Source organism: Scyliorhinus torazame, chromosome 1 (assembly GCF_047496885.1).
Source record: "Scyliorhinus torazame isolate Kashiwa2021f chromosome 1, sScyTor2.1, whole genome shotgun sequence".
Lineage (NCBI taxonomy): Eukaryota > Metazoa > Chordata > Chondrichthyes > Carcharhiniformes > Scyliorhinidae > Scyliorhinus > Scyliorhinus torazame.
In genome coordinates this window covers 258424359-258451470 of record NC_092707.1, presented here as the reverse complement: position 1 = coordinate 258451470, position 27112 = coordinate 258424359, and the positions used below count along the sequence as shown (strand labels likewise).

At 46.8% G+C, this 27112-nt stretch overlaps 1 protein-coding gene and 1 pseudogene across 1 annotated transcript in view; one reads left to right on the top strand and one right to left on the bottom strand.

The window, feature by feature from the left end:
* Positions 1-26740, bottom strand: part of esr1 (estrogen receptor 1) — a 465450-nt gene extending 438710 nt beyond the window's left edge. Inside the window, exons 1-3 of the mRNA XM_072505188.1 lie at positions 26599-26740; positions 25454-26055; positions 13748-13947 (exon numbers count right to left, since the gene is read on the bottom strand). Coding sequence (XP_072361289.1) covers positions 13748-13947; positions 25454-25905 — 652 coding nt within the window. The 5' untranslated portion in view covers positions 25906-26055; positions 26599-26740. The remainder of the gene's footprint in view (positions 1-13747; positions 13948-25453; positions 26056-26598) is intronic.
* Positions 2226-2728, top strand: LOC140420977 (small ribosomal subunit protein eS12 pseudogene; annotated as a pseudogene).
* Positions 26741-27112: the final 372 nt, after the last annotated feature.

Sequence of the window (27112 nt, the reverse complement as noted above, 5' to 3'; positions counted from 1 at the left end):
AGGATCGCGCATTACAAGGTCTTCTCCACGGTGGATCTCAAGTCCGCCTACCACCAGCTCCCCATCCGCACTAGTGACCACAAATACACTGCCTTCGAGGCAGATGGGCGGCTCTATCACTTCTTAAGGGTTCCCTTCGGTGTCACAACGGGGTCTCGGTCTTCCAACGTGAGATGGACCGAATGGTTGACCAGCACGGTTTACAGGCAACATTCCCGTATCTCGATAATGTCACCATCTGCGGCCACGACCAGCACGGCCACGACACCAACCTCCGAAAATTCCTCCAGACTGCAAAAATCCTTAACCTTACATACAATAACGATAAATGCGTGTTTAGCACCGACCGGCTAGCCATCCTCGGCTACGTAGTGCGAAATGGAGTTATAGGCCCGACCCTGAACGCTTGCGCCCCCTTATGGAGTTCCCCCTCCCTCACTGCTCCAAGGCCCTGAAGCACTGCCTAGGGTTTTTCAGTTACTACGCCCAGTGGGTCCCCAACTATGCGGACAAGGCCCATCCCCTGATCCAATCCACAGCTTTCCCCCTGTCGATAGAGGCCCGCCAGGCCTTCAGCCGCATCAAAGCAGACATTGCAAAGGCCACGATGCACGCCATCGACGAGTCCCTCCCCTTCCAGGTCGAGAGCGACGCATCTGACCTAGCTCTGGCGGCAATCCTCAACCAAGCAGGCAGACCCTTTGCCTTCTTCTCACGTACCCTCCATGCTTCCGAAATCCGCCACTCCTCAGTCGAAAAGGAGGCCCAGGCCATAGTAGAAGCTGTGCGACATTGGAGGCATTACCTGGCCGGCAGGAGATTCACTCTCCTCACTGACCAACGGGCGGTTGCCTTCATGTTCGATGATGCACAGCGGGGCAAGACAAAAAAACGACAAGATCCTGCTGTGGAGGATCGAACTCTCCACCTACAACTACGAGATCTTGTATCGTCCCGGGAAGCTAAATGAGCCTCCTGACGCCTCTCCCGCGGCACATGTGCCACCGCACAAGTGGACCGCCTCCAAGCCCTCCACGAGGACCTCGGCCACCCGGGGGTCACTCGCTTTTTACATTTTGTCAAGACCCGCAACCTGCCCTACTCCATCGAGGAGGTCAGGACAGCCACCAGGGACTGCCAAATCTGCACGGAGTGCAAATCGCACTTCTACCGGCCAGAGAAAGCGCACCTGATAAAGGCTTCCCGTCCCTTTGAACGCCTCAGCGTGGGCTTCAAAGGCCCCCTCCCCTCCACTGACCCGCAACATGTACTTCCTGAACGTGATTGACGAGTACTCCTGGTTCCCATTCGCCATCCCCTGCCCCGGCATGACCGCAACCACCATCATCAAGGCCCTCCATAGCATCTTTGCACTGTTCGGGTTCCCCGCTTACACACACAGTGAGAGGGGGTCCTCCTTTATGAGTGACGAACTGTGTTAATTCCTGCTCAGCAAGGGCATCGCCTCGAGCAGGACGACTAGTTACAACCCCCGGACAGGTAGAGAGGGAGAACGGAACGGTCTGGAAAACCGTCCTACTGACCCTACGGTCCAGGAATCTCCCAGTCTCCCGCTGGCAGGAAGTCCTCCACTCCATCCGGCCACTACCACCACCAACCAAACACCTCACGAACGTCTCCTTGTTCTTCCCCAGGAAGTCCTCCTCTGGGACCTCGCTCCCGACCTGGCTGGCAGCACCCAGACCCATCCTGCTCCGAAAACACTTGCGGGCACACAAGTCAGACCCGTTGGTCGAGATGGTCCATCTTTCCCATGCAAACCCGCAGTACGCCTACGTGGCGCACCCCGACGGCCGACAAGATACAGTTTCCCTACGAGACCTGGCGCCCACCGGAGCCCCACGCACGCCCCAGCCACCAGTCCTACCCTCCTCTCCACCAGGGCACCTTACAGGAGGATCGGTCCTTCCGCCGGCCCCGTCTAAGCCCCCCCACCCACCGATGCACCTCGCAGGCGCTCCCTTCCCAGGTCAACCGTTTTCCCCACGAGCACCGTCTAGGCATGCCTAAGCTGCCATGGAGATCAAAGCCACGCTCCCGGAGTCACAGATGCCCGCGCCTCCACCGGAGTCACCATTGAAGTTTCGACGATCACAGAGGATGACCAGGGCCCCCGATCGACTGATTGCTTCATTTTAAATTGTAAACTGTAAATTTAAATCATCAATTGTAAATAGCTATCAGAATTGTAAATAGTTGCTCTCTCCGCCATCTTGTCGGCGGCTCGGTTTCTCGGGTCCGCGGAAACCGCCCTGATCCGGCACAGCAAGCAGCACAATGGCTGAGGAATGCATAACTGCAGGCGGTATCATGGATGTTAACACAGCACTTCAGGAAGGGCTTAAAACTGCATACATCCACAATGGCTTGTGTTGTGGTCTCCGGGAAGCTGTCAAGGTGCTGGACAAACGACAAGCTCACTTGTGTGTCCTGGCAGGCAATTGTGATGAGGCACAGTATGTTAAGTTGGTCGAGGCACTCTGTGCAGAGCATCAGATCAACCTGATTAAGGTTGATGACAACAAAAAACTTGGTGAATGGGTAGGCCTGTGCAAAATAGACAGAGAAGGAAAACCTCGCAAGGTTGTAGGCTGCAGCTGTGTTGTTGTCAGGGATTATGGCAAAGACTCACAGGCCAAGGATGTCATTGACAACTATTTCAGAGGAAAGTGATGTGTTTCATAAATAAAATCAAAAATTAATTTTATGACTCAAAAAAAAAGAATTGTAAATAGTTACAAAACGCTGTACGGAGGTATTACGGTACCTCCATAACTAATTCTACCACGTTGCCATATTTGTAGTATCAGGCCACCACCCCCGCCGGACTCTTTTTTAACACCGGGTGAATGTGGCAGTAGAGGTATTACGGTACCTGATAGGCTGGGGCACCATTGGTGGAAACTATATGTTTTCTATTGGTTAAGATGTATAGTAGCTCCGCCCTGCTAGGCGGGGTATAAGAGCCCGTGCCGCCCCAGCAGCCCTCATTCTGTACCTGAGCTGGTGGGGGAAACATCTGGCTTATTAAAGCCTTCAGTTGGACTACAACCTCGCTTTAGTGGTAATTGATCGTGCATCAAGATCCTAGAGAGACAACAGACATAACGGCATGGGGGTGGGAAGGGAAGACATAGCAAGAGCTTCTTTGGTTACAATTATGTAGGTTCAAATTGAACCAATTGAGGACAATTCCATTCAGTTGGATAATAGAAGAGAGGAGCTGGAAGACAGTTGATCTGTTTGACTATGAAGATCAAAGGGAATGAGGACAATTAGTGCACTATGGCAGGGACAGCAGTGTGGCCTAACACGTCCAAAACATGGCCTATAGCAGTTCAAGAAAAAGACCCACCATTGCTTTTCCAGAGAATCACAGAATTGTTACAGCACGGAAGAAGGCCATTCGTGCCATTGTGTTCACATCAGCTCTCTGCAAAAGCGATTCACCTAGTTCCACTTCCCCACTTTGTCTCATAGAATCCCTGCAGTGCAGAAGATCTTTTGGCCCATTGAGTCTGTACTGACCCTCCGAAAGAGCATTCTACCTAGGCCCACTCCCCTGGCCCATCCCCCAACCCCACCTAACCTGCACATCTTTGGACACGAAGGGGCAATCAAGCATGCCAATCCACCTACCCTGCACATCTTTGAACTGTGGGAGGAGAAAGGAGCACCCAGAGGAAACCCGTGCAGACACAGGGAGAACGTGCAAACTCCACACAGTCACCCAAGGTCAGAATCGAATCTGGGTCCCTGGCGTTGTGAGGCAGCAGTGCTAACCACCGTGCCACCCTGCAGTAACTCAGCTGGTAACAATCCTGCCTCTGAGCTGAGAGGCCGGTCCAAGCCCCACATAAGAACTCGATGGCTATGGAACGGGCGTTCACAGGTTGGTATTCAGGCTACATATCATTCCAACTCTCCACACCATTCTCCAAGGGGTGAACGAGTGTGAAGATATGTAAAAACTAACAATCTTTTTCCCTGCATACCCTACGACTCTTCTTATTTTCAGATAATTATCAAACTCCCTTCTGAAGGCCTTGGTTAAATCTGCCTCTACCACCCTCTCAGGCAGTGCATTCCTGACCCTAATCATTCGTGTTAAACAAGATTTTCCTCATGTTGCTATTATTTCTTTTGCCAAGCACCTTAAATCGCTGCCCTCTGGTTCTCAGTTTTTACACCAATGGGAAAGTTTCTCCCTCCAGATCCCTAATAATTTTGAACAGTGTATCAAATCGCCCCTCAGCCTTCCCTTCTCGTGAACAGCCCCAGCATATCCAATCCATCCACACAACTGAAGGTCCACATCTCAAGTGGCAAGTCTTGTGAATCTTTACTGCACCCTCTCTAATGCCTTCAAGGGAACCTATAGTGAGGCACTAAATACTGGCCCTGTTAGGATGGCGAAATCCCAGGAAGAACTTTAAAAAGTGTAAAGGATGCTTGAGTCCACAATAAGGCACAAATAACGCATGTTAACTACGCAAAATTAAGTTTGATGCAAAAGCGAAGCTCCACCAACCAAAGCCTTACTAGGATAACTAGGTTATTCATGAAGGCTCCACCTTGTCAACCTTGCCCCTCACCTGACGTGTGGCGATCCTCAGGTTAACTCAAAACCAGTCAGCTCACCCCTCAAAGGGGAGAGTAGCCAATAGTCATCTGGGACTATGGCGACTTTACTTATATATCAGTGCTCCCTTGGACACATTATACTGCTATTAGCTGTTTTATTGTTAATATAATCAAGTTAATGAGGACGAGCAAGAGTTCAAGGAAATAACTTCCTGACTATGTGACATGTGTGCAAGTGTCCAACCTGTGGTCACTCTCTGGTTGAGGTTTGTCAATCGCCAACACAAGAGGGGATATGAGTTCCCGAGAGATCTGCTCCTGGAGATGCGGAGTTTCAAGCTGTCACGTTTAATCAGAGAAATGAGCAACAATTAAACTCTTACCACGGAATGCCTGCTGATGCAGCCACTTCTACGAGAACAGAGGAACGTGGAAACCTGATTATAGGCTGAAAGGCTATTACTGTGAAATCTGCCAATGTCTTTGTTCTTTCTTTACTATGAAATAGATAAAGGACAAGGAATGTGCAATTTGTATCCTATCACAACTCTAAGTTACAGAGTGATACAGGCTGTTCAATCAGAGGAGTGAGAAATCAAGTCCTAATTATATTTTTAGCTTTCTGAACACAACTTTGCAGGTTTATTATTTGCAGTTATCTGTGATTGTTCCTCCAGCAGATGTTGACTGTTTTATAATTGGTGTCTCAGTCAATGTTTATCTGTTGGTCAATTTCACTGGAACAGGGTTTTCTGGTCATTATTGCTGTTTGGGGGATCTTTCTCTGTACAAATTGACTGCCACTTCAGAGAGCAGTTAAAAATCAACCACATTGCTGCGGATCCAGTCCAATGTAAGCCAGGCCAGGTAAGGACAGCAGATTTCATTCTCTGAAGGACATTAGTGAACCAATTGCCTTTTGATGAGAATTGCCGATAGATTGCAATCGTGACATCACTTCACCTTTCGCACTTTACGATGCTCTGAGATGGTGAAAGATGATACAAAAACACAAATATATTGTTTTTGTAGGTGGGAAGAGAAAGAGGTTGTTCTGTTTGGTTAGCCCTCCAGCTGCCTCTCAGTCTTGCAACCATTGCAAAGGAACAGATTGCCCACAGGATTAGTCTGTTAGCATTAAAGATACCAGAGTCAATGGATGGAGCTTGGATGGTTTCCCTTGTAACAGCACAAGCTGCCCTTGATTCTGGTAGTTACCAATACAGTCTGCTATTGAGATAGAGAGAGTACACAAGGCATTGTGCCCATGACCACTGGATAATGAACGGCCTTGTGCTACTAGTTCTCAAACTGCCTTCTATTTTAGTAAAGCTGCTGTGTCATGGCTATGGTGAACTTCTGCTCTTGAACAGCTGCTTGATGATGTCCACAGATCAAACTGCAACGATGAAATCAAAAAGCAGATGCTCAGTTAATCCAACTACTCGCTGCCTATCTTGGCTCCATTAGTGGGATCGCAAAATGTGTTCCCCGCCCTGGCTTCATTCACAAGGTCTCCCTAATCTCTACACAACATGAAAAAAGGTGTTGGAATTGCATAACAGTGTGACTGTGAGAGGAAATTGAACAGTAATGTGTATTGTCGTATATTGTCAATGATTCTGCCTCTCGAAGATACAAATATATTTTTTTAATTCATTCTTTCATAGCATGTGGGCGTCGCTGACTAAGCCAGCATTTGTTGCCCACCTCTAATGCCCTTGAACTGAGTGGCTTGCTTGGCCTTTTCAGAGGGCAGTTAAAAATCAATCACAATGTTGTGGATCTGGAGTCACATGTAGGCCAGACCAGGTAAGGATGGCAGATTTCTTTCCCTAAAGGACATCAGTGAATCAAATACCTTTTGATTAAAATTGCCGATAGATTTTTTTGTTACTGTTCCTGAGACTAGTTTTATATTCCAGATTTTGTTAACTGAATTCAGATTCCACCAGCTGCTGTGGATGCGACCCTGTGACCCCCAGAGCATTAGCCTGGGCCTCGAAATTACCAGTCCAGTGACATTATCATTATGCCACACTGCTGATGGATGATGTGGGATGACATTGCATATACCTTCCAATCTAGCACCTTTCTTATATTACTAAATTAGATTGGTTTATGATGACATTCCATCCACAGATATCTACTGAGCGTTCTTTCGCTGAACTGTGTATTGCCAAGTTACAATTTTGGGAGCCTTTTTGAGAAAAGCTAGGAACATTCTACAGTCAATACGAACATCATTTTATCCTGTGTGCTGTCGAGCTTCTTGTGTGTTTTTGCAGCTGCATCCATCCAGGCAAGTGGAGAATATTCCATCTCACTCCTGACTTGCGCCTTGTAGATGGTGGATGGGCTTTAGGGAGTCAGGAGGTGAGTTACTCTCCACACAATTACCAGCCTTTGACCTGCTCTTGTAACCAGGTATGTATGTGGCTGGCCTAGTTGAGAGATTTTGGTGATTCCAGTATGTTTTTGATGAGGATTCAAATGATGGTCATTCTATTGATTGTCAAAGGGAAATGATTAGACTCTCCCTTGTTGGAGACAGGCATTGCCTGGCACCTGTGTGCCACAAATTTTACTTACCACTTATCAGCCCAAGCCTGGATGTTGTCCAGGTCTTGCTGCAACGGAAAGCTACTTCAGTGTCTTGAGAAATTGAGAATGGAGCTGAACACTGTGTAATCAACAAATAGCCCCACTTATGTGGCACTATTTAAGAAGCAGGGGGAATTCTTCTGACCAACATTCTTCTCTCAGCCAACTCCACCACTAACTGATAATGTATCCCGTTACCTGTTTGTCGAGCTCTACACCCAAAGCTCTAGCTTGTGCACCATCCTGTTTACCCATCATTCCTGTGCTTGTTGACGAACATTGGCTCTCAGTGCAGAGAGGTAATTTCTTCTGTCCAATCCTCACTATATCTCTGTAACTTCCTCGCCAGCCCTCCAAACCTCTGGGAACTCTGTGGTTCCCTCATTGTGGCCTCTTGTACAGCTACAATTCCTTCACACCACAGATTCAAAAACAGCTTCTTCCCCGCTGTTACCAGACTCCTAAACGATCCTCTTATGGACTGACATGATTATAATAGACTCCTGTATGCTTTACCCGATGCCGGTGTCTAGGTATTTACATTGTGTACCTTGTGTTGCCCTATTATGTATTTCCTTTTATTTTATTTTCATGTACTAAATGATCTGTTTGAGCTGCTCACAGAAAAATACTTTTCACTGTACCTCGGTACACGTGACAATAAACAAATCCAAATCCAAATAGTGTCTGTGCCTCCAGACAACTAGGCCCTTAGCACTGGAGTCCTCTCACTAAATCTCTCCATCTTCCCCAAAATGCCTCGAAACACCTATCTGAAAATCTCCCCATGTGGCTCAGTGTCAGTTTTTATTTTGTCGCCAAACACTATTCAGAAGTATCTCACTGCGTTAAGAGGGGCTATATAATTGCAAGTTATTGTTGTCGCTCTGTTCAAATTAATTATCTGCCCATGGAACAGCGGAGACTTATTTATCAGTCATGAAACATTTGGAGATACGAGATAGTATTAATTGCCAGCTCTTCTTCAGAATCCTTTCCTGTGCCCTGTGCTTCAACTGGGGAGAACTGCCTCTTGAATTTGCCTTTAAGGATGGGGTGTAGATGGTTCGTGGTGGGGGGGTTTGAGAAGAATGAAACCGTTTGGACTAGTATTCTTATTTCCTTATTTTAGTGGTGTTCCAATTTAAAGTACACAAGATCAATTCCGGGAGGCCTATTTTCAAAAGAAAGCTTCAGTGCCAGTCCAGAGCAAATCGTTCATTAGGTTTGGTTTTATTTGAAAGTCATTCGAAATATCGTTAAAGTGCCACATTCGACAGATTTTTGGAATGGAAAATGGCGAGTTGCATCCGAAGATGGGAAAGACACTTAAAAAAAAACAGAAAGACAAAAGGATTGAAGAATGAGGTGAAGCGAGAGCTGACCGGCACTCTGGTTAGAAAGATCGGAGTTTGAGAGACGTATTTTTCGAATGGGGAAGAGAAGTGTTGACTGAGGAATTTCCAGAGCTTAGGGGGCTGAGGCCGCTTGAAGCTTGCGGACAGTGAGATGGGGCCACCAGAATGGAGTGTTCTGATCAGAGTGGGGGTAGGGGTCCACCAGAAGGGACAGTCTTAATCGGTAGGGGGTGTCATCAGAAGGAAGTGTGCTGATCAGAGTGAGGGTGGGTGGGGGGGGGCATCAGAAGGAAATGTGCTGATCAGAGTGAGGGTGGGTGGGTGGGGGGGGGGGGGCATCAGAAGGAAGTGTGCTGATCAGAGTGAGGGTGGGTGGGGGGGGGCATCAGAAGGAAGTGTGCTGATCAGAGAGAGGGGGGCATCAGAAGGAAGTGTGCTGATCAGAGTGAGGGTGGGGGGGGCATCAGAAGGAAGTGTGTTGATCAGAGTGAGGGTGGGGGGCCATCAGAAGGAAGTGTGCTGATCAGAGTGAGGGTGGGGGTGGCATCAGAAGGAAGTGTGCTGATCAGAGTGAGGGTGCGTGGGGAGGGCATCAGAAGGAAGTGTGCTGATCAGAGAGAGGGGGGGGCATCAGAAGGAAGTGTGCTGATCAGAGTGAGGGTGGGGGGGGGCATCAGAAGGCAGTGTGTTGATCAGTGAGGGTGGGGGGCCATCAGAAGGAAGTGTGCTGATCAGAGTGAGGGTGGGGGCGGCATCAGAAGGAAGTGTGCTGATCAGAGTGAGGGTGGGGGGGGGCATCCGAAGGAAGTGTGCTGATCAGAGTGAGGGTGGGGATGGCATCAGAAGGAAGTGTGCTGATCAGAGTGAGGATGGGGGGGGGGCATCCGAAGGAAATGTGCTGATCAGAGCGAGGGTGGGGGGGGGGGGCATCAGAAGGAAGTGTGCTGATCAGAGTGAGGGTGGGGGCGGCATCAGAAGGAAGTGTGCTGATCAGAGTGAGGGTGGGGGGGGCATCAGAAGGGAGTGTTCTGATCTGAAGAGCCAGTGGGATTGGGGGACAGGGAAAGTCGGGGGGGGGGGGTGATTGACGGTGAGGCCCTGGAGGAGGGTTGAAAAGATAAAATCGAATGATTGCAGATTCAATTCAGTTCGGGACGTAAACACATTGTAAAACCTAATGAATGCAGCCTAATGAGTGGAGGGGGGGGGGGGGGGCGGGTTGAATGCGATATAGTGCTGGAAGGGAATTTTTTAAAGGTCCAGAACCACTCTCGACAAAGAAAAGCCGCAACCTTTACACAAATTTTGAACTGCGGCATATCGGAATCAGTGCAAAGAAGACCATAAATCAGCACAAACTATACGTAGCGCAGCAACAGCCTCTCTGAGGCCTCCTTTTTGCATTAAGGTGCCTCTCTGGTTCACTTTTGCTGGCTTCAGCCGTGCTAGAAACTCGTCCGGCACACAAACTGTTCTCTCCCACATCAAGGTCAGGCAAGCTATCTCATCTCCACTAACAACAGCGACTTCATTGCCATGAACAAATTAATCTCGTTGCTCCTTCAGTGTTGCGTGAAGCAAATTCCAACTGGAACAATGGGCTCCAGGTCCTGAGCCCGACTCACAAACGTTACACCGGTTAATGCTGAGACGTTGAAGCAGGCAGCAAACCTCTTTCAGTAGGGTGCGTGGCTTGTATGTCACACGCCGGCTGCCCTTTGTACCACTGGGTCACTACCGACAGCCTTGTTTCACAGTTGAAGAGGGGATAACAGTTTTCCTGATTGTAGAGCATATTGGGACATATCATGGAGATTTGTACAACGAATGCAAACATCGCAGGGAATTGCGTTGGGGGAACTTCCACAGGTGGAGGCGTTTGCAAGGGATGCAGATGCACCCAACTGCATGGGGTTAACACCGCCACCTGCAAACCCCAGGATCCCCCAGTACCTGTTCAAACACCAAATAATTCCCCGAATTTGGCACTGATCCAAGCAGAGCAAGTCAGATTGCAATTTTTATCCTTCCCCTCTGGCTCCAGCTGGTGTTTCCTTCACCCTCCCCTTCCTTCAGTCAGGGAGGACTCTGGAATTCCCGGATCCCAGATAATATCCCATTGCACTCTTAGAGGAAGAGCAAAGGAGCTCTCCCTGTGCCCTGGGCAACGTTGACCTAACGAGAAAATCAATTTTTAAAAAACGGTGACCTGGGCATTGCTGTGTGTGGGATCTTGCTGTGTGAAATTTAGCTCATGTGTTTCCCGCAATAATAGCAGTGACGGAACTTGAGAAAAGTTCTTTATTTGGTGTGAAGTGCTTTAGGGGGTGCCTTTGAGGTGGTCATAAAAGACGCTATATAAACGCAAATTCTTTCATTCCCTCATTTCTCCTGGACAGTCGCCCAAACATCGAGATTCAGTGAAGAAGCCTTATCGCTGTCCAAAATGAAAATCAAATCAAGCGCTTTGATCAATGATTGCATCCAAAATAAAACTGCCAAATAATTCCCCGCGTTTGAGAAAAGAATCAGTGACTGAAGTAAGAAATGAGAACGAAATAAGGATTATTTTGTCCTTTCAAATCGTGGAAGCACACGGCAGAGAAATGGCGCCAATTCTCCCCAGCCCGGTGGAACTCAGCCTCCAGATCTAATTTATCCCTCAGTGTGGAAAGTTCAGAAAGAAAATAAGGCGATGACCTGTGACAGGAGAGAAACCAAATTCGCCTGAAGGATTAGAGGGGGGTAATAAACAAGGTCATACCTGGAGCCAAAGAATCCGACGGAACAGGAGTAGACCATTCGGCCCGTCGAGCCTGTTGTGCCATTTCTTTACATCATCGCCACAGCGCTCCTCCCCGTGCTTGTTGGGAGTTACTTTAGGTGAAGTTCAGCTTTTACAATACTCAAAATGATTTTATCTTGGTGTTTTCATTGATACACATTTCAAGAGTGAATACATCAGATTGCCTTTGAAATATAAGACAGAATTCCGTGTCTCCCCCGTGGTGAGTTTGATGAGCAAGAGGCATTTCATCAGGATGGAGGGTGGCAGGTGGGGGAGTCAGCCACCTTCCTGCCCCTGCCTTGATTAAGCCTGTGGTGGGGAGGTTCGTGCAGGCCTTCCTGCCCCGCCACTAATTCTGGCCTTAAGTGCGAAATCAATGCCCATTTCAGGGCCTCATCATGCTGCCGTCATTGGCACTAATCAGGGGCAGGCAGGTGAGCCCAACATGTGGGGAGCACGACAAGCAAATCCATGAAAGGTTCCTTGTGGGATTTCTGGGAATGGTGCATCTCCTTTCAATGGCACTATGTGCCTGATCAATGGATCAAGCATTGGGAAGGAGTCGCGTTAGGAGGGGGGATCTACTGAGAATCAACTTTGCTGACGACACCATTCACCTTGCCCCTCTTGCCATCACTCACCTGTGGCCTAGTATCGAGAAATGATGCAAGACCTCTTGGGCGGCATGGTGGCACAGTGGTTAGCACTGCTGCCTATGGCGCTGAGGACCCAGGTTTGAATCCCGGACCTGGGTCACTGTCCGTGTGGAGTTTGCATATTCTCCCTGTGTCTGTGGGTTTCACCCCACAACCCAATGATGTGCAGGGCAGGTGGATTGGCCATGCTAAATTGCCCCTTAATTGGAAAAAAATAATTGGGTACTCTTAAAAAAATTTTTTTTAACGGTGCAAGACCTCAGGTGGGTGTTGTACTGGCTGTTGTACTGATGACACTGCTGGTATGACACCTCCTAGATCATAGAATTTACAGTGCAGAAGGAGGCCATTCGGCCCATTGTGTCTGCACCGGCCCTTGGAAAGAGCACCCTACTTAAGCCCACACCTCCACCGTAACCCAGTAACCCCACTTACCCTTTTTTTGGACACTAAAGGCAATTTAACATGGCCAATCCACCTAACCTGCACATCTTTGGACTGTGAGAGAAAACCGGAGCACCCGGAGGAAACCCACGCAGACACAGGGAGAACCTCCAGACTCCGCACAGACAGTGACCCAAGCCGGGAATTAAACCCGGGTCCCTGGCGCTGTGAAGCAACAGTGCCAACCACTGTGTTACCATGTTGCCCATACTGCTGGTGGCCTGTCAAGTGCCCGAGTGGAGCAAGATGCAGCCATCCTCCCCAGAAAGCAATGGCATGGGGTACATGCCAGATTGCCATCTGGAGATTGAAACTCCTGTTGCTTTCACAAGATTCCTCCCATAGAATTCCAATTTTCCCTTCAGGTGGGTGCAAGTGTTTCCAAGAATAAAGCTCACCTTTTCAGGGAACCAGAAATAGGCAACAAATAACCACATTCCCAGCACTCTCAAACTAAGATTGCTGTTTTTAAAGGTTGAGGTTGGCGTCAGAGAAACACAGTAATCTCAGAGAGCTGAAGGAGGTTACAGAGTGGAGGGATGGCTGAGGCCATGGAAGAGTATAGAACCGAACATCATTTGGTGAGGACTGGGGTAATGGACCAAGAGCCCAAGATATATGGACATGGATTTACAGTGGACCTAACATTCCACCACAATTTCCGCACTTTGTGAATGCAGTGTGACTTGACTCTGAGCAGCAGAATTATTAACACAGTATAAATGCTGGCTGCTGATTAGATCTGAGCATCGACAAATCCTTCTCCATAATCACTTCCCCCAACATTTTGCTGCAATGACAACTCAGCATCTATTCTATCCCAGTCACTCCACCCACACTCCACTCCAACAAGAAAGCTATTCAGCAACTCAGAAATCATCCTCCAATCTTTTTTTTCTTCAAAAGACGAATTCCGAGAGGCTCGTACTGAAACCGAGCCAGAAAGCCAAGGTCTCCCTGTAATTAGTTAATTAGCATCAATTGTAACCAACTAAAAAACATGGGGCATCGACAGGCCAGGCTAAGTTGTCGCTATTGCCATCCTGTAACATTAGCTGAAAACACTATGGAATGATCTCAGTTAGAGTTGCTCCTGGCTGATCAGTGTCTATGATTATGGCTGTCGTCAAGGCAATTTGGAAATAATGCAACACATCCCGGCTTATCACGCACAAAACAAACTTCTAAAATCGCACAGGTAAGATTACACCAACTGCCCGTCATTTAAGAGTGCTGCTCAATCCGCCGTTACCATGCCAAGTAGTACCGATAGATTATACCCAACCTGTTACCTTGAATGCTTCTCTTGAAAAAGGCTTTGCAGCCTTCGCACGACCAGACTCCATAGTGATAGCCTGAGGCGTAATCACTGCACACCGCGCAGTACCGTGTCTCCTTGCTCGATTCTAACGTGCCTGCGGAAGGGCTGCTTTGCTCACTCGTGCTGGAGAGGTGATCATTAACTCTTTGGCGTCGACTGTCGCTGTTAATTCTGTGAATGACAACAGAGGAGAGGCACAGGATGAGACGCAGCATTTATGGAGGGGGGGATACAGCAAGGCTTCAGCAATGCATTTCCCAACTAGTGAACAACACACTTTCAGGAATGTGAATCGATCGCTTTCTGTAAACCAATTGCATCAGTTGGCGAGTTTGAAACCTCTTTTCAATTTCGGGCTGATTTTGGACAGGTTCAACATTGGAATTGTAGCCACAAAGCATTGTGAAATGAAACTGTCCATAATCAACGAAAAGATTAAAAACTAATACATGAAGCTAAGAAGCTGAAGAAACTAATACACTAATGCATGAAGTTGTCATCAATTACCACAACACCACCGGAGGCCATTTGGCCCTGTGCACCTGTTTTGGTTCTTTGAAAGAGTTAACCAGTTGCTCCCACGTTGCCGCCCTCTACCTATAGCCCTGCAAATGTTTTATGTTCAAGCATATGTCAAATTCCCTTTTGGAAGTTACTATTGAATCTGGTTCCAGCGCCCTTTCATGCAATATATTCCAGATCATAGCAATACATCACATGGAGAAAATAGTCCACATCTCGCTCTTGATTCTTTGACCAATTATTGTAAATCTGTGTGCTCTGATTACCACCCATCCTGCAGTGGCAATGGATTCTCACATTCTACACTTTTTAAAAATAAATTTAGAGTATCCAATTTTTTTTTCCAATTAAGGGGCAATTTAGCGTGGCCAATCCACCTACTCTGCACATCTTTTGGGGTGTTGGGGTGAGACCCACGCAGACACGGGAAGAATGTGCAGACTCCACATAGACAGTGACCCAGGGCCGGGATCGAACCTGGGACCTCGGCACCGGGAGGCAGCAGTGCTAACCACTGTACCGCCCTAGCATCAAAACACTTCTTAAGTTACAAATCAGAAACAGGTCATCTAGCTCAATCAGTCCACATCAGCGGTTTCCCTCCATGCAAGCGGACCATTTACCTGTCCCCATTCCCTATCTCTTCATCTCCTTTACTTTCCATATCAGGTCTAATGTTAAATGTTGACAAAGTTTCTGCTTCAAACACTAACTCCACTGCCTCCCAACTGTGTGTGAAGAAATTCCTCCTGCCCCTCTCTCTAAATCTCTAACATTGAATCTTATATCTTTGCCCTTGTACTTGACCCATCAGCTTACTGTAAATGGCCTGACTCTATCAAATGTCTGTTACATCGCTCTGTAATCTCAGTTGTTTTAGTGAGGAGAGACATGCTTTTTTCCCCAAGTCACTCCCTCACATCAGAGGGGCAGCACGGTAGCATTGTGGATAGCACAATTGCTTCACAGCTCCAGGTTCCCAGGTTCGATTCCGGCTTGGGTCACTGTGCGGAGTCTGCACATCCTCCCCGTGTGTGCGTGTGTTTCCTCCGGGTGCTCCGGTTTCCTCCCACAGTCCAAAGATGTGCAGGTTAGGTGGATTGGCGATGATAAATTGCCCTTAGTGTCCAAAATTTCCCTTAGTGTTGGGTGGGGTTACTGGGTTATGGGGATAGGGTGGAGGTGTTGACCTTGGGTAGGATGCTCTTTCCAAGAGCCGGTGCAGACTCGATGGGCTGAATGGCCTCCTTCTGCACTGTAAATTCTATGATCATCTATGATAGTACCCAGTGAATCCCATGTCATACCCTCTACAGAATTACCGGGTCATTACGGCACAGAAGGAGGCCACTCGGTCCATCAAGTTCATAATGTCTCTCTGTGCAGCGTATGAGGAAAGGATGTCCCGAAGCATGGTACATTGGCAAGACCATGCAGAACGCTAACGAATGAATGGACATCGTGCGACAATTGCCAGGCAGGAATGCTCCCTTCCAGCCGGGGAACACTCCAACAGTCAAGGGCATTCAACCTCTGATCTTCGGGTAAGCGTTCTCCAAGGCGGCCTTCAGAACGTGCGACAACGCAGAATCGCCGAGCAGAAACTTATAGCCAAGTTCCGCACACATGAGTACGACCTACAGTGCAGAAGGACACTATTTGGCCCATCGAGTCTGCACAGACCCTCTGAAAGAGCACCCTATCTAGACTCATCTCCCCACCGTATCACCGTAACCCAGATACCCCACCTAACCTTTTGGACACTTAAGGGGCAATTTAGCATGGCCAATCCTCCTAACCTGCACATCTTTGGACTGTGGGAGGAAACTGGAGCACCCGGAGGAAACCCGCGCAGGCATTGGGAGAACGTACAAACTCCACACAGACAGACACCCAAGGCTGGAATTGAACCCGGTTCTCTAGCACTCTGAGGCAGCAGTGCTAACTACTATGCCACCGTACCGCCCATCTGCCATGGTGAGATTCGAATTCAGGTCCCCAAAGCAGTACCCTGGGTCTCTGAATTGCTAGCACAGTGACAATATCACTGTCTACTGCCTCCTCTTGTCACGTTCAAGGATTTGAATGAACCCCCAGCTACCTCTGTACCCTGTAGATAGACACTTTACCACCGTTAATGGCTGATGGTAAAGGTGGGCAAGACTCCTCATCAGCCATACTCGATGTGGAGTGGTGCCCTTAAATCATGTAAATAACATTGTAAATGTCACCCAGATGACCATAGGCTGCTTTCCCCTTTGAGAGCTGACTGGTAGTGATTTAACCTGTGCCCTTTAGTTAATATTGCCTCTTCCTATCCCTTCTGCCAAAATACATCATCTCGCACTTCTCTGTATTACATTCCAGCTGTAACGCCTGCCCATTTTGCTAGCCTAGCTATGTCCTGTTTAGTCTCTATTTTCTAAAAGCAAATTCAATTCTATGGATACTATAATATAAAGAATCCAAGTTGAGTGCAAGGAATGGATCACAGCTGAAGCTGAGGTCTCAGAGGTTTAGAGCAGTTAACATATATATATGTATACATACAACCTATACATATCCCAAATAAGAACAGACTGTGTGAAGAAGGGAATTGGATATCAGTGATAAACACACAGCACTTAAAGGAGTAAGACAAAGGCGAATACCATTAGAAGAAGAATTGCTTCCACTGCTTTCCTTCAAATCATGACAATTTGGAAGCAACAGGCTCCAAAATAGCTAAAACCTTAATGAACAAGAGAGCAGCCACTTTTGTTCCCACTATTCAATTGCTGATTTGCATTTCAACTCCATTTACCCACATTTGCTTCACATTCTTTGATACACTTACATAACAACAATCTAGTAGGAGGTCTTGTGGCGCAACGGTAGTGTCCCTATCTCTGAGCCAAGAAGCTCTTGTCCTACCCCAGGACTTGATGGCCAAGGAAGGTGTGGAAAAACAGATTGAGTGTGTCAACCTACAAATCCTTCCAACACGTTAATGGCTGGTGGTAACAGTGGGCAAGACTCCACATCAGCCGTACTCGATGTGGAGTGGTGCCCTCAAATCACATAAATAAAATTGTAAATGTCTCCCAGATGACCATAGGCTGCTTTCCCCTTTGAGAGCTGACTGGTAGTGATTTAACCTGAGGGTCACCACACTGCAGGCAAGGCGCAACGTTAAGAAGGCAGGGCCTTCATGAAAAACCTCAGCCGGTACAAGAATTGAACCCGTGTTGCATCACAAACCAGCCATCCAGCCAACTGAGCTTGATCAGATCAGTGTCCAATCTTCTGAACTCAGGGAAAGGCCGATGTTTATACAAATCAAATCATTTAACCCTTTGAATCCTGACATAAGCATCAGAAATGCACTAAATTGGCCAATCATGCTGTGGTTTGTAGAGCAGAGTAAAATTGCAATTGATTGGACGGAATGTTGCGGTCCCACGATGGCGGTGAGCCAGCCAAAAGTCCATTGAGTTAGGTGGGACCAGAAGATTCCACCAGTGGGTGGGACTGGAAATTTCCACCCTTTGTCTTAAATGGCTGCCAATTTACATTCTAGAGGGCTACCTCGTCTTCACACGTCCATTTCCAAGGAGATATTAACCCTTACTCCTTGTAGTTTTACGGTTACCATATGGACTGTGGCGGTTTAAGAGGGCAGCCCACCACCACCCTCTCAGGGTAATTAGGGGCGGGCAATAACTGCTCCCCTTGCCAACATGCCCATATTCATATTCTATTATTTTGTGCCTACAATATGTTTGTCAACGAGTGCGGAACAATTCGTCTTGGGCTGTTTTTTTTTAACATTGGGTATGCAGAAAAAGCTGGTACATCAAATTCCAGGCAGAAACCAAATCGACTAAATTTCAAATCCTGGCAACAAAATTGGCAACCTGTGTTGGCGTATGACAAATTGATTTCCCCCACCCCCATCTTCCTGCTTCTCATGCACCACCAAAGCCACAGTTTGCCATAATTCAGTGAGGGAACTGTTGAAAAAAAAGAAAATGGTAAAAATCTAAAGTCAAGCCAGGAAACACAGGTGTCAGGAAAAGAGATAGAATGGGCTAAAACGGATAATGCTGGACAAACTCAGCAGGCCTGCCAGCATCTGCGGAGACAGAAACAGAGTTAACCTTTCAGATCTGCCGAAGGATCATTTAGAGTCGAAACATTAACTCTGTTTCTCTTTTCACAGATACTGCCAGACCTGCTGAGTTTATCCAGCATATTTTGTTTATTTTTGCATTTCCAGCATCTGCAGTATTTTGCTTTTGATAGAATGGGATGTCTGGTTAAATGGTAGATAAAGGGAAAGACATTTGACAAAACTGAAAGGTCAAGACAGCGCAAGAGGAGCTAAGTGAAGATAAACAAGTGGAATGAGGAGCATGAAAAGAAAGGGGAAGAAACAGAATAAGCTCCAGTGGCCTAAAAGTAGAAGTGGGTTGATACCCAGGGTATGGACCACCGCAGGGATTCCAGTACAGACCCTAAGCACCGACCTGATTTCTCCTCCATCCCTGAAAACACCGGCGTACCTCTTCTCACTGCATCAGGACCCATTGCCAGAGAGAAAGTGAACTAACAATTAAGGTTCAATGCTGCTAATCGCCTCCTCCAGTTTAAAAACAAATTGTCCATCATTATTCAAAACTGGATGTGACAGGACCGCAGAGCTTTGATCTGCTGTTATTTTTGGGGTCAGGTAGCTCTGTCTAGCATGCTTGTAATTCTGTGTCGTTGCTTCGCCAGATTGGCACCTCATTTTGAGGTCTGTCTGGTGCTGGTCCTGGCCTGTTCTATGCTCCTCCGTGTTCCAGGTTTCCCTGGATTGATCGTAATGATAGAGTGAGGAACATGATGGACCATGAGGTTATCCACTCACTTAACCAAGGTCTAAATCCTTTTGTAGTCATCTTGCATCCCTCTCACAGGTTACTTTCCCATCTAACTTCATACCATCAGCAAATCTAGGTATAATTCACTCTTCATCTATGACAATGATATGGATTGCAGATAGTTCAGGTCCAAGCACTGATCCTTGCTGCACTCCACTAGTTACAACCCACCAAGCTGAAAATAACCTTAATCTTCTCCTACTTTGTTTTCTATCCATCTTATGCTTGAGTTCTCTGACCAAAGGCAGGTCCGACCCACAGCACCACAACTTCCACCACGGGTAGGACAAGAGGTCAGATCCTGAATCCACCTCAGCCAGAATGGGGATTGGACCCGGTACTACAGACACCAATCTGATCCACGTTGACTGTCCAGCCAAGTGAGCCAACCAAACCCTTCATGGAGTCTGAGTTGCTGTGGCAACATACACTTTAATGTGAATGTTGTAGCTTGGAGCTATTTTTGTTCATTTACCAATCCCTAATCCGTGCGAATATATTATGCCAGTAACATGCCTCCTAACCTCTTGTGTGGTACCTCATTGAATGCTCATTGAAAATACAAATGCACCACATCCATTGGTCCCTTCTTATACACCCCATCCTCAAAACAACTCTAATGGATTTGTCAAACACAATTTATCTTCCATAAATTTAGGTTGACTTGGACCAACCATATTTTGATTCTCCAAATGTCCCAAATCAGATTCAAGCATGTTCCACACTACTGATGTCAGACTAGCTGACTATAGTTCCCTGTTTTTTTCCTCTCGCTCCTTCAGTGAATAGCGGGGTTACATTTACTACTTCCAATCCATGGGTACCATTCTTGATTGTTGGGAATTCTGGATGATCAAAAGCATCCTGTATTTCTGTAGCCACCTCTTTTGAAACCATAGAGTGGAATCTATCAGGTCCAAGGAATTTGTCGGCTCTTGGTCCCTTTAATTTCTCTGACATTTTTTCTTTACTAATGCTAATATCCTTAAGTCCCGATTTTCAGTAGGCCCTTGGTTTCCCATTACATGCAGAATGTTGTTTGTGTCATTGTCTATTAATGATAAAAATTATTTATTTAATGTCTCTGTGATTTCCTTGCTCCTCATTCCAATTTATCCTGTTTCTCTGCCTCTCAGTGATCCATATTCACTCTCACTAATCTCTTCCATTGAACTTACCTATCGAAGGTATGACAACTTGTTTTGATGTCTCTAACTAGTTTACCCTCATGTCCTATTTTGTTTTTTTCAATTTCAAGGTCATCCTTTGCTGAGTTTTAAAATCCTCCCTATCCTCGAGCTCAACAGTCTTTTGACAATATTAAAGACTCTTCCTTCGATACAAAAGTATCTCTTAGCCAACATGACACTAGATTTCCTGTGGAGTTTTTATTCATTTAGGGATTGTATATTTATTGTGAATTATACATGAATTCTTTAAAATGTTTGCCATTGCTTGTGACATATTTTTGTCGGGTTTCCCAGTATACCTTAACCAACTGACTCCTCATACCTACATAGTTTGTTTTATTCAGATTTAAGACCCTAATTTCTTAACTAAATTACTCTCAAACTCAATATCAAATGTTATCATGTTATGATCACTCTTCTTCGGAAGCTCCTTTACTACAATGTTATTAATTAACTAGATATAAAATAACATATAACATTGCACAATGCTAGATATAAAATAACATATTACTTAGGAAACATTAACTCTGTTTCTGTCTTCAGACATGCTGAGTTTATCCAGCATTTTCTGATTTCATTTCAGATTTCCAGCATCCGCAGTATTTTGCTTCTATGTAAAATAATATGTTCCCTAATTGGCTCCTTGACACATTGATCTCGAAAATTGTAGTACTTTGAATGCATTCCATGAATTCATCCTTACATTATTATTGCAATTGAAATACAATTTATTACTATTAATGAATAAGATACTGTACTAAATGGAATGATGAACGAGCAGGTGAGTGAGGTTAGAGTGAGTGGCATATTAAATAGTATAGGGAGGGAGCAAGCGTGCAATTAGACTGGATGAGGTATAAAAGTGTATGGGGAATGAGAAGGTGAGTAGAATTAGACTGGGTGGGATATTGGGGTCATAAAGAGCACGAAAAGAGGCCCTTTGGCCCATCGTGTTTGTGCTGGCCATCATGCACCTATCTATTCTCATCCCATTTCCAGAACTTCGTCCATAGCCTTGTATGCTATGATGTTTCAAGTGCTCATCTCAATGCATCTTAAATGTTATAAGGATAGTTTCAGCTCCAGCTTTTTATTGAATTTAAATTTCACCATCTGTCGTGGTACAATTCGAATCCAGGTCCCCAAAACGATACCCTGCACCTCTGGATTACTAAATCCAGTAATGTTACCACTGAGCCGCAGCCTCCCCTGTTAAAGTGTTTGAGGAATGAGAGGAGAGCGGATTTAGTCTGGATGGGATATTAAAAGGTATTGGGAGTGAACAGAAAAGTGAGATTACTCTGGAGGAGATATTAAAGTATATATGGGGTGAGCAATAGAAAGATTGGGCTGAATGGGACGTTAAAGTGTTTGAACAGTGAGTAAGTGTAGGATTAGACTGAGTGGGATATTAAAGGATTTGGGACTGAATAAAATGAGATTCGACTGGGTGGAATGTTAAAGGGTTTGGGACTGAGTAAACCTGGGATTAGACTGGGTGCCTCATGTGGACAAAAGAAAAATGTTGTTGGGCCAAATGGCTAGTCTGTGTGCTAGAACATTCTACAATTCCAAATTTTCAGACAGAATGTTTCCCTCAAAATCCTTGGCGTAATGTATATTGTAAAATTGTGTTTTTTGATCCAGTGATCTCCAAACATCTCCTGGGCCCCATTCTAAGAACATTTTTTTTTTCAATTAAGGGGCAATTTAGCGCGGCCACTCCAGATACCCGGCACATCTTTGGGTTGTGGGGGTGAAACCCATGCAAACACGGGGAGAATGTGCAAACTCCACACGGACAGTGACCCAGAGCCAGGATTGAACCTGGGACCTCAGCGCCGTGAGGCAGCAGTGCGAACCACTGCACTACCGTGCTGCCCCCTCAGAACATTTGTTGACTTTTTTTTCCATGTCAATTCTGACATCTTATTGAAGTTAAACATTGGATGCTGACAGCCTTACTTATTTTTATTGAGGTTTCCTGGGATAGGATTTAATTTTCTTTTTGCCCTCAAGCCAATTTGCACTCCTCTCCCAAGAGTGTCAACGGCCTGCTGGTCTGAGCCTGTTTCTGTGTACAGGCTCCCAGTCCCAGTGGGTCGGGCTCTAAACCAGGAGGTTGCCATTGAGAAACGCATCCAATAGTTGTGAGGATGTCATGTCTCCCTGGTATCTTGGTCAAGAACCCATTTTTCATGCACGATGTGAGAGAGGAAGAGTTGCAACGCTAATGACCCAGCCAGGGCATCGCCACCAAGTCAGATCCAGTTCCCACCTCATCTTCACCCATCATTGCCCCCAACTGGGGTGTCTTGATCGTGATCGGGAGATGGTGATCTGGCTAATTTCCTCCATTGGGGATGCAGTCTGTGACCACCCACAGGGCTTCGCTAAGCAATTGAGTCAACAGGGAGGGGGTCAAGGCGGGTCTGAGCAAGCTCATGGTATTGGCCTCCGACCACTACAGCTAGGCTGGCTGAGGTGCTACATACAGCCCTGTGTCTGGCATTCCTGAACTGGAGATTTGGGCCCCCGGGGAAGCAGAGTAAAGTGTGCAGTCCAGAGGTCTCTCCACAGGAATGGTTAGAACAAAATATGATGGGGTGGTCTACTTGGGGGCACACCCAGCTCACTGTTGGAGGGCTGGTGAGGAGGACAGCAATGGAGGAGGGAGCTCCTTAATAAGAAGCTCAAACTCCACATGATGGCAGTCATGGTGAAGTGTGTGATAAAAGGAGAATAAATATAAATCTGCCTTACAGCATCAGAGACCCGGGTTCGATTCTGGCCTTGGGTGACTGTGTATGTGGAGTTTACACGTTTTCCCTGTGTGTGTGTGGGTTTCCTCCGGGTGCTCCGGTTTCCTCCCACAGTCCAAAGATGTACAAGTTAGGTAGATTGGCCATGCTAAATTGTCCCTTAGTGTCCAAAGATGTGCAGGTTAGGTGGGGTTACGGGGATAGGGCGGGGGAGTGGGCCTAGGTAGGGTGCTCTTTCGAACAGTCGGTGCAGACTCAATGGGCTGAATGGCCTCCTTCTGCATTGTAGGGTTTCTATGGATTCTTTGGCAATACTGCATCATTTCCACAGATCACACGTACAGGACCTGTTGGGCCCCACCAAAATATACTTGGAATGTTCACGGGCAATCGATTGCTCAAATGTATCCATTGTCTTTCTATATTGCTTCTGCTATTGCTCCATGCTCCTTGGCTGCGGTTTCTTTGCATTTCCCAATGAAATTGCTCGCTCCCTCCCCAGGTCCAGCAGGGAATTTCCAGTCTATAGTCCGAAATGTAGACAATGAAACTGAATACAACCATTACCGCTCCCGCAATGAGCAGGCGATCTCACTGCGCCAAACCCAAACAACCGCAACACAAATCAGTCATCGAAACTCACAACACAGGAGGCCATTCGGACCATTGTTTGTGTGCGGGCTCTTTCAAAATAATTATCCAATAAGGCCACCGCAACTGTCCCCCCACACGCCCTAATATTTACTCTTCCCCCATTTCCCTGCGATGTTTTCCCTATTGGATCTGCTACCAGCACCCTTTCAAGCAGGGCATTTCAGGTCATAACTGCGCAGCAAATATTTCTCATCTCCGTTCTGGTTCTATTGCCAGATATATTCAGGCTACGACCCTCCGATCCCAACCCCCTCCCCACAGTGGAAAAAGCTTCTCCCTGTCTACTTTATCAAAGCTCCTCAGGCCACAGACTTATTTTTTGAGGGGAAAAAAATACACATTTGACCTTGTGTTGTTCACCGGATTGGTATCCAAACTATTGATTGCACAATCGAAATGAAACACAACAGTGGCCCGAGCAAGCGTAAAAGGAAGCTTGCCTCAACATGTTGGGAGAAATCGAAGAATAGAAAAACCTGTGTCTAATATAGTTGGGCTACAAATCACCTCTTGCTGTCATTTATGTAGAGGCCAGTGTGTGTGAATCCTTTCCTACTTCTACCAGAGCAGCGTACATTTCTTTAATGTGGATCCCTGTTATTCTTTAAAGCCTTGAGTGTTGATAAGAAAATTTGGTTCAGGAGATACCAAATTGTCAATGATATTATTACTTAATGCCAGAGACTGAATTTGCCTCCATTTTATACCTACACGCGAGAGAATGTCAGAGAACCGAAAGGGATTTTCTTCCCAGGATTGATCATTCACTAAAAACCTCCCACGGAATGTTTCCGTTGTGGAACTCGTTACATTTGGAGCTTTGAGGAGCTTTATTTGGGTTCTGAGATTTCTCGCCTGGATTTGGTTTTAACCTGGGTCAATTCAAATTGCCAACAGCATCAAATTTCACTGTGGTGGAGGAAGACTGGACTACCCAATTACACCTACTATGTTCTCACTAGCAAGGGTAGTGCAAGTAATCTAAGAACTGTGAAAAATACCCCTAAAGTTTACTCTTCCCCTTCCTCCAAGGGCTAAAGGTATTACGTCTATTTTGTCAAGGAAGCTGATAAGCCACAAGCTGATTGAATGTTCTGTCTCCTCCAGGAGAGCCAGTCTTGTTAATAACGCCTCGAAACTCCAATCAAAAGTTAAACTATTCAGGGGCTCAAATTCTGCTGACACATTTTCGGCTGCGATGTAAAGTCTGTGCAATTAAGGTCAGACCCAAATTCCAGCAACCGTCGCGACGTTGCAAAGAACTTCAGAGTAAAATCCGGGGCACACCCAAAGCTGAAGCAGCCCGCTAGCCAGATTCACTCAGAGGAGGGGGAAAAGCACGCAGCCCAATCTAAACGTGGCAAGCATTGGGTGAAGTGAGATGCATCTCATAAAATCTCATCCGACTTAACATACGTTTGCACAGGAAATGAAAAAGAGTGTGATGTCCAAATGTGGTTATTTCAGACTCACTCCCGGATACACAGCAGACTTCAGGGTAAGGGTGCAATATTCAAGGGAGTCGGCTGAAAGTTCTGCCATTGCACCTCCCCCCCCCCCCCCCCCCCCCCCACCACCACCACCAACACTACCCCACATCCATTCTGTAGGCTATTCAGGAGAACAGAGAAAGTCATCTCCTTACCTGTAAAAAGTGGAAGGGGGGGCCTCTCGCAGTCCAAAACTGCTGCAGCTGCTCTGCTCATTTTCCATGTAGTAGGGGACCTGTTGTCCATGGGCAACGAAGGAAGAGAGCTGGGGCGCGGTCTGTAAAAAGACCAGTGGGCTCGGCGACATGCTGTTGAGGGAGTGAAGACCACCAATGTTGCCGGAGCCATGTGAGTCAGAGGAGGCTGCGTAGCCGAGACTGGCTGTGTTGTACAAGGTAGCTGCAGCGGCAAATTCGTAGCCCCCTTCTGGGTAGTTCATTGCTCCTGCTCGATTTTTTTCCACATAGATTTCATTCAGAGGTCCATCGCCACTTATAGGTAACTGAAGAGTTTGCCTGCCAAAAGTGTCCAAATCGCTAGCCTGAATCTTCTGCAGCAAAGCAATTGCAGGTGATTTGTGATGGAGTGGAATTGCCATGACCAGCATCCAGAGAGGGGTGGGTGAGGGTGTGGGAAGGAGTGGGGTGGGGGGGGGGGAGGTATGGGGGGTGAGAGACGAACCAAAACCAACGCAGCTCTCAGTGTCACAGTCTGACACTGTCGCCTGGAGGACTGCACTTCATATCAATTGACCAACCTAGGGAGAAAGAAAACCACACAGTCAGGGGAGGATGAGTCCTACAGCGTTCACTACTGATGACAGCGCTTCACAGACACTCCGACTGCTCTGCTCCCCTCTGCGCGAGGAGGAGGAGGATACCAGTGAGAGAGTGCAGAGAGAGGAACAGAATCAAACTTCAGACCAAGTCTCTCACATCTGAACCAATAAGCATTACAAAGGTGTTGGCACCGAGCCAGAAAAGGCAGTTTTACATTGGCACTAGTTTTAGATTTCACCGCAGGCAGACACACTGTTAAAGTGACACTGAATCAATGTTTCACCAAATATTGAAGACTCTTTTGTGTGCGTGCCTTACCGTGCTTCTGTGCAGTTAGGAAAGAGAAAAATTCCTGTGGTTTCCTCCTTTGCAACCCCCCCTCCCCACCCACACCCCACAACCTCCCCTCACCTGCAAAGCTGTTCAAAGTACAGTACGAAACCAGGAGAAATGTCACGGTCCCAATAACTAATCCCGCTCAAATGCCCGCTCGCTCGCACACCCATCCTAATCTCCCTTACATTTCTCTGCCCCGACTGCCTCCCTCGACAGGCAACCCACACGTTCTGAACACCTCTGAGCTTCGAGTTCGAATCCGACCGAGGACTTTGACTGATTAGAAGACGAATCTGAACTCCTCTCAGCGTATCCCTGCAAAAGTAGGATCAATCTCAGCCGACGTGTTAATGAAGTGGTCGAACAGTTTTCAAAGCTTCTCCCTGAGTCCTTCCCCTTTTCTCAGACCTGTACACCTGAGTCCTTCTCTGCTCCAGTGCACTGTTGCCGTGAATTGTTTTCTTTCATGTGTAACGTCTGGTTAGGTCTTAAAGTGGCTGGACTTTCAAAGGATGATTTATTAGTAATAATAAAAGTGTCTATAAATCAACAGCAAAAAAAAAATGGTGCAAAGAGACGTGCCTACATTTTAAATCCCCCCCTCCAGCCACATTGACAACCAGCCTAGTGCCACAACATTGCCGAGAGGGGCAATGAAAGGCCCACCTTTACTTAGCTTCATTCAAGAGGAATCATTTT